Consider the following 8,677-nt stretch of genomic DNA (forward strand, 5'->3'; position numbering starts at 1 on the left):
TTGGGGCTATTGGAGGTGTCCACTATAGTGGCGGACACAAAATTTTGGAGCTATGGACAAAAACTAGGGCGGCGCTATTGGGCGTGTCCGCCTTATAGTGCACACTCTAAGGTATCTACTCAGATTATGATCATTACAAATCAATTCTCACCTATTACTCTTGCAACCGTTGCCATTGATTTGACCTTCTTCTCACTTTTTCAATAGAGACGAACACACAAATATATATAGTAGTATAAACTAAGTTACTACCTCCGTCACTGAAAATTTATCCCAGTTTACCATTTTCGTCTGTCCCCCAAAATTTATCCCATTTCACTTTTACCATTTTTGGTAGTGGACCACATATTCCACTAATTCATTCGTACTCACATTTTATTATAAAACTAATACATAAAAGTAGGTCCCACAATCCACTAACTTTTTCAACTCACTTTCCATTACATTTCTTAAAACTCGTGTCAGGTCAAAGTAGGACAAATTTTTGGGGACGGAAGTAGTATTATCAAGAGGCCTTTTATTTGGCAAAGAGTTGACTTTTTGTCAAAGAGTTGACTCTTGTAAATTGCTTTGGTCAAAGTCCACAGTAGCTAAATAAAAAAGTAGACGCCACCTAACTCTGAAATTGCAAGTTTAGTTCCTACCAGAGGCAAAGAAAGAAAATGTCGATGCACTAACATCTCACACTCAATAGTAATTTAATGATTGCAAAAGAGCTTGATTGAGATTCCTGAAAATCTACAAGTTGTCGAGGGAAAATTCTAGGAAATATATATACTCATCCTTCTCATGCTATTTTTCACTTTGATAGCATAAATTTGAATATATGTAATTAGTGTAATTAAATTTAAATTTTAAGTGCAATAAAACAAGACTTGATAAAGGAAAGATATCTTAATTAAATACAATAATTTTTATCTAAAATAGAAATAGTGCAAATAGTTTGAGAAAATTCAAAAATGAAATGTGCAAGTAGCATGGAACCGGGAGGAGTTCAGCTATAGTTTAATAGTATTTAATTTTTGAAGTAATTGTTTTCTTCATACCGCGTCAACACTGTGCGCCGCAATCGTGCTTGTTGTGATTACTGATTAGTAACTAGGAAGTTTCCAAAGGAATTCTAATTAGTGAACAGAATATAACATAGGCCGACATCATGCAACTTTCTGATTTGGGGAATTTTACGTGTTAAATTTATACACTAGTGCAGACAAAGAGAGCTGCAAAAATGGACATAACCATTAACGATAATTCGAAAAGGTAAACTGATTCAATATTTCAATCACAATGCATCTTAGGTCATCCATAGCTGATGGCACACACCTCTTTCCCTATACCTCCTCAAATTTTAGACCGACCACAATTCCTACAACTCATACATCCAATAATTTTAATATTAATTTTTCACTTTTTAAATTACCATCCACTTTACAAAATTAAATACTAACATTATAAATAACAAAATTATTCAATTAATTAGATTAATTATACACCAAAAATTATAATTTAAATTTTAAATAATACTCTCTCCGTTCTGCAGTAGTGTCGGTGTTTCTTCTCAGCACGCGATATAGGAAAAAATTGTGTAAAAGTGAATTAAGTAAAGAAAGAATAAAGTAGGAAAATGTAGATAGATGAAGAGAGAATAAAGTAATGTGTTGACTTTTACTAAAAAGGAAATGATGGAACGTACGAAAATGACGGCAGTACTATGGAATAGAGGGAGTAATATTTAATTATAAAGAATGATTTAATATTTACAATATGCATTCGAATTATTTTAAAAAATCTTATGGTGCAGAATCGCATCCGCAAAGGGTACAGCGTCCTGCACAGCTATTACCCCACCAGGCACCATCCCCCTTCCCCAGCTGCAATGGGAGGCGCACCGCACCCCTCCGAGTCTCCCAAAATTCCACGTTATCGATGCGCTTAGCTCCATATATTAATCAAGGCACAACTTCAAAGACAATTCAATTATGATGCTCAAGTAAAAAAAAGAGAGTAGTGGGAAATCATCAAGCAAGAATCATGGTAGGTAGCAGTCTTCTCGACTCAAGGAGCTCTATGACTGTAAAAGGTGTTTAGCCACTCATCTCATTGATCTTCGCTTCACACATGCCTTTGACATCAACTCAAACACATATTTTAGTAATCAATAAAAGGAGAATGTATTTAGACAATAAAATGGTTGTTTACTTAGTAGTAGGATGATTTTTTCATACTCTTCTGTCCATAAAAATAGTCCATTAATTGGTGGATGGCATGAGTTATAAAGAAAATTAGTAAAGTAGTATAATTCTGTCCCTCCTACCATGAAATCATGGATGGCTACATCCATCATCTATGTATAAAATTTTAACTACATAAAAATACATTTTCAAACTATAAAAATATTAATTATGTAATATTATTTTATTTTAAAGCACATGCTAAAATAGAGAATTAGGAGGATAAGATAGCAATAAGACAAGAGAAAGAAATGAGAATATAAATAATAGCAATAATAATAATAATCAATTTTGCCCTTAAGGTGAAAGGGGAAAAACTAGTCCATAAAAGTGAAAAAGTACATCAATAGAATTAAAACCTTAGTCCATGCAATTTATTTTTATGAAGAACCGCAAATATGCATTCACCAGAGACCAAATTTGTTATGAATTTAAGCAGACCATCAGAAAAGGTTCGAAAACCTGAATTTTAGTTTCACAAAATGGCATGTAGTCCTAAAGGTAAATGTAAAAATATTAAATTGGAGGAGAGGAAACTCACTGATTCATTGAGATAATTCATCTTTAGAAGAACACGAAGGATGTCTCTCTCAAGATGGCCATCGCCACTGACGATGACCAATAGTCATTATATGTTTGCTCCCTATGCCACATTAAAAATTTAATGAAACATTTTCCTTTTTGGGCATCTCTACTTTTTCCTCTCTATTCATTAATTCACAAAACAATGCCGAAAACCATATGAATGGTGAAACAGATGCAATGTATCAGTATGCTATAAAAGAGGTCCGATCGAACTCCCAAAAAACTCCCCACTGAAACGTTATTCCGAGTTGTATCCATCACATTTTTCATCAAAACTGGTAATGGTAGAGGAAAGATGTTTCATTATAATACAAGTTTACACAGGTACCAAATAACTTGAAGATTAGCACAAGAGTACCTCCAAGAGAGAATCAGTGTCCAACGCTGGAGTTGTAACAACTTTGCCAAACCTCAATCCCTTCAACATCTTCTCTAGTCACAAAAAGCCTATCCCCACCACCCTCGATTTTCTTGATCACCCCTCGCTCTGAATCCTCGACTTTATCCATGTAATTCCTCCTATACATCTCTTCGTCCACAACCATCTCTACCCCATTCTCCTCTACCCTCGACCACACCTCCAACTCGCCGTCTCTCCCCACAAATGCTTGCTTCCGGTAACAATGTATTGCAAAACTTCCACCACCCTTTCTCCCCACATCCCTCAAACTCGAATTCTTCTCTTTCAGATACAGCCACGGATCATCCGTCAACTTGCGCAAATCGGCCATGGCTAAATCCCCCGATTTCGAGCAAATCTTGAACAATCCCAATTCTTCCAAATCAACATCCACATCCGCCAAAGAATCCCCAAACCGGCTGCTCCGACCCGACCCAGGCTCAAAGGTCTCCCAGACCACATCGCGGGTTCTCGGGTCCCACAACCGGATATAACCCGAATACCCGAAAGCCCCTGATGCAATGGCGCTCCCCACCAAAAGACCTAAATCGGAAACATGCGTTAGCTTCGTCGGAACCATATATTTGGCGGAATTTCCCGGCATCCTCCCGATTTCCGACGATATCTCCATCGTCGATTTATCAATCATCAGCACGCAATTCTCTCCATGGTGGCAATCGTAGGAAGCGAACACCGAGTCGACCGAGTCGGCAATCGCGTGGACTCGGGCTTTATAAACCCTCACATCGGACGGGTCGACCCAGTCGATTGAGTGGACTCGGCGCCCATTTGCCATATTGTAGAAATGCAATCCGGATCCCTGGAGAGATCCGATTGCGGCGATATCAGATTGGATTCTCTTCACTGAATTAATCAAATCGAAATGCGTCCGCGCCGTCGCCGTGTGGCTGAGATTCCAATCGTAGACCGTGATCTGGCCGCCGTGAGCCGCCCAAAGCGATCCGTCCGATTCTACCGCGTTGAAATCCGAAACGACGCCGTCGGAGAAGGGTTTGACGGTGGTTAATAAGGAGGCGTCGATTCCGTTTATTCGGCTCGGAGCTAGCGCGGATCTGAGCTGCGACTCAATGCCGAAGTAGAGCGCCTCGTCGATGAGCTCTTGGTTGGAGAAGCGCTTGGCGGTGGAGGGGAGTCGGTTCGAGCGGAGGAGAGAGAAGAGGACGGAGAAGATCTCCGGGTCACGGTCGATGAAAACCGGATCCTCACCAGACCGGTTTGATAGCGCGTATAGAAGAGAATCCGGTCCGCCGGAGCGGAGAGTGGACACGGTGGTTTCGAAAAGCTTACCTCCAACGTTCAGCTTGATGCGATTGCCGGCCGCGGCGGCGAGATTTAGGCCGTTCATCTGCGTTGGTGTTTCACCCAATTAGGTTTGAATTGAAAAGTCTGATTGTCTCGGTTAATACAGTTATCTTGAAACATCAGGCCACTAAAACAAGACAATCTATTTTATTGAAAGGAAACTACTCTCTCCGTCCCGGACTACTCGTACATTTCTTTTTCGGCATAGAGATTAAGGAATGAGTGTATAGCAAAGTCAACAATTGCGGCTTTAGGTTATAATTTTTACTAAAAATGGAAAGAGTGCAAATAACTTGGGACGCCCAGAAAGGAAATAAGTGCAAGTAGTCCGGAACGGAGGGAGTACTATTTAACTATACTCTCCGTTTCCTCGATAATTAAGACATTCTTTTTCCATATTAAAAAAAATTAAGAATAATGTAGTAAGTGGTTGATGAATAATATATAAAAAAATAAGGTCAAAGCATTCGTAATTAAGGAAAATGGAGTTATCTTTTATTAAAAGATATTGACTCAAATATCTTAAAACTTCTTAAAATAGAAAAATAACTCAATAACATAGAATGAAGTAAGCAGTAAAAGGCGCATGACCGAGCCCCCGCAGGCAGGTAGGAGCCGACCTATGGTGTTGCATGGTACGCCATCGATCGTTGCCCACGTAGCGGTCCGCTTCGGAAATCTAAGCAGAAAAGAAGAACACACCCATCGACCGTTGATTTAGATCCAGAAGCTACGGAATGCTGGCCAGCGACCGTTGATCATTGTGCAACGGCCTGTTGGGAAAACGTGACGCACAGAAATTGTCATATTTACTCTCCAAGACTTATCATACTATGCTGAAGGTTTTCCATATTATTGTACACGACTTGGAGGCTATAAATAACCCCTCAAGTTTCCTAAAACGAACCTTTTGCTAGATTCTACACCAAAGCATATTATTTTGAGAGTTCCTTCCACTATTCATCATCGTTCAAGGAGTTTGAAGTGTTGAATCAAGAGAAGATCAAGCCTGCGAGATTCAGCCTTTGAGCTTTATTATCTTAGTCCTTATGTGTATTTCGTTATGAGTAGCTAAATTTATAGAATTCTAGGGATGTGTTAGTAACGACTTTGGTTTATATAGTTCATATCTATTTAATACTCCATCTGTTCCTCCTCAAGTGAGACACTCCTTTTCGGCACTAAATTTTAGGTGGTGTTGTTTAGTATTGTAATGAGATTAATATTAAAGTAGATTAAGTGATGTGATAGATTTTTTTATTTTAATTTACATATTGCTACATTTGAATATTCTAGTCATTAATTTTAAAAATTTAATTGAATATTTTAAAGTTTTTTAAATTTACTTATTATATATCCAAACTTTGTGATTGTCTTAGTTACACCTTCTGTACTCAAAATAATTAAATGGTTGTTTTTATTCTTTTTGCAATGTTTATCTTCTGCTAAAGAAACTTTATGTAAAAAGAAAATTTATACATATGTAATGGTTATTTTTATGCCTATGATATATCTCAATGCCTAAATTCAAAGATTATGCAGCAACAATCAATTCAAAGATTATGCAGCAATGAAAATACAATTCCAAAATTTACAGATTCACCAAATATCACAACCAAAAATCACAACAGAACAATGAACAAACAATTCCAAAATTTACAGATTCACCAATATCACAAGTCACAACCAACATCACAACAGAGCATTAATCGATTTACAATAAGCAGAGAAATATGGGAATGATGTTAGCACAGCAACCTTGAATACAAATCAAGGTATGATCAAGGTGAAGGAAAAGAAGCATGATGTTTGTAACGCCCCACTTTTCGAACCCTAATTTTGGAACCCTAAGACGTTGCTTTTATTGCTTTGATTGTCACGAATTAAATGATGAATCGTTATGTGATTGATTCGATGACCTAATTTTGATTTGACCTAGTCAATTTCGTTGATTTTATGGCGTAACTTAAATTAATTGATGTGAAATGAAATAAATGGCGGTGAATTATATTTTTAAGGGGAGTGAGATTTAAGATAGAATCATACATAATTACCTTGTCCTTTTATTGTGGAAATATTGGCCACTACCAAATTATTGGAGAGGAATTCTATTTCTTGGATTTAATTATTTGTTTTGGGATAATTATCCAAATTAAATCCTAAAGCCTAATTACCTTACTTCCTTCTTGATAAAAATTGGCCCCTATTATTTACTTAGGGGGATTCGAAATCTCCTAATTTGTAGGAGAAGGAAATTATTCATTATTTATTTTGATCCCTTAATTATTTCTTTCCATGTTTTAATTGGAATGTCCTAGCAAATCTTTCCCTACTCTATTTTATTAAAGATTTGGAAATTATTCCTTGTGGGAGGAATATTTCACACGCCTACTATCATATTATTTGGGAGGATTTTTATTAATTTTCCTGCTCCGTATTATTTTATTCTGCTCCGTGAAAACACCAAATTTAAATCAAAGGCTAATTAAATAGTCATGATTTTCGAAATATCCTCCTCATTTCTCCATAAATTACACGCCAATTACCTCCATCAAATCTCCCCAAATCTCTCCCATCTTTATTGTAATTATTCTCCAATTATTCTCTAATTAATTGAGATATATTCTATTCCCTAAACTCTATAAATAAAAGACTCCTAAACCCTACCTCAAATCACACGCCTCCCACCTCAATCACACGCCCCCTCCCTCTTCTCCACTCTCCCACACTTGTTCTTTTACTCTACTCAAGATCCTTTCGAATTTTCCAAGAGATTGTTGAAGAAGCAAGGTTTTTATTCGTTCCTACCGTTTGTTTCGTCCAAGCGAGGTAAAAATCAAACCCTATTCTTCATTCCTCCCCATCTAAACATTCTTTGACTCCCTCATGCATGTAGAGAGTGTAGGGATTTCAAATCTAAGGGATTCAATCGGTGGGAATTTGTGTGTGTATGTTTGATTGCGCTTTGAATGAATTTGTTTGATGAATTAATGAATCTATGGTGAATGATGTATGATGTTATGAGAGCATGAGTATAAGGACCCTTTTGAGCATGTTTGTGTGTTAAACCCATGAAAAGGTTGATTTTTGAATAATTAGGGATAATAATTCGAATTTTTAAAGGCATGAAAAGCTGTAAGTTCGGACAGTATGTTCCGACATACATTTTACCGACCAAATGAACTCCGATTTGGTCGATTCTTTTTCCTGAGTACATTTCTTGATGTCTTCTATATTGTGTGTGAATATCAACTCATTTGGATAAAATATGGATTTTTGGTTAATTTTTAAAGTTGACTGCGCATTTCTGGCAGAAAATGTTTTCTCGACCAGTAGGTTACGTTGTCCTTTTTGACCAACCAAAAAGGGGTATTTTGATATTAAATTTAAACTGGAAGTTAGTTGATGAGTCTACTGCATTGTGGTAAAGTTTTAGCCCCAACGGAAGTCGGGTGAAATTTTAATAATTTTTACAAAATAGTTGCGCAGTGCTGCCAGATTTCTATCTTGACAAAAACACTATGTTGTTATAAGTGAATTACTTGATTGATATATGTGATGACATGATGCGCTGTTCAAGGGGGGGGGGGAAGGGAAAACGATAGAGACATGCATAATATTAAGTCGATGGTTGTGACTGATAAACTTGTATATGTTGCTCGAATATGCGTTAAACCTATGAGTTTGATGAAATTTTATGATGATGCTTATGCGATTACATTGTAAAACAATATCTATGATGGTGAACTTGAGCATGCTACTATACCTAGTTATAAATTGGTGCAATGAATGCAAAACTTTGCGATAATAATAAACGTAGAGATGTGAATTGCTTAGTGCAAGGCAAGTAGCCTATGGGGAAGTCGGCATGCTACGACTCGACGAAACGCAAAAATATACGAACCAATAACCTTGGAATATTCTTTGACTCCCTCATGCATGTAGAGAGTGTAGGGATTTCAAATCTAAGGGATTAAATCGGTGGGAATTTGTGTGTGTATGTTTGATTGCGCTTTGAATGAATTTGTTTGATGAATTAATGAATCTATGGTGAATGATGTATGATGTTATGAGAGCATGAGTATAAGGACCCTTTTGAGCATGTTTGTGTGTTAAACCCATGAAAAGGTTGATTTTT

General features: G+C 37.0%; 1 protein-coding gene across 5 annotated transcripts; it reads right to left on the reverse strand.

The window, feature by feature from the left end:
* Positions 1-1,707: 1,707 nt before the first annotated feature.
* LOC121799179 (protein ENDOPLASMIC RETICULUM-ARRESTED PEN3-like) lies at positions 1,708-4,636 on the reverse strand. 5 transcript variants are annotated; one of them, XR_006050160.1, is made up of 3 exons: positions 3,175-4,636; positions 2,773-2,874; positions 1,708-2,122 (listed from the first exon to the last, which is right to left on the reverse strand). XR_006050160.1 is itself a non-coding variant. In XM_042198523.1 (2 exons), exon 1 carries the CDS (start codon positions 4,580-4,582, stop codon positions 3,188-3,190), a length of 1,395 nt encoding a protein of 464 aa, XP_042054457.1. In that variant the 5' UTR covers positions 4,583-4,636; the 3' UTR covers positions 1,708-2,122; positions 3,175-3,187. The 5 variants fall into 5 exon arrangements, 3 of the variants coding, with proteins under 3 accessions (XP_042054457.1, XP_042054455.1, XP_042054456.1); XR_006050159.1 differs by having other exon boundaries at positions 2,773-4,636; XM_042198523.1 differs by lacking the exon at positions 2,773-2,874.
* Positions 4,637-8,677: the final 4,041 nt, after the last annotated feature.

This window comes from Salvia splendens, chromosome 4 (assembly GCF_004379255.2).
Source record: "Salvia splendens isolate huo1 chromosome 4, SspV2, whole genome shotgun sequence".
NCBI classification, from domain to species: Eukaryota; Viridiplantae; Streptophyta; class Magnoliopsida; order Lamiales; family Lamiaceae; genus Salvia; species Salvia splendens.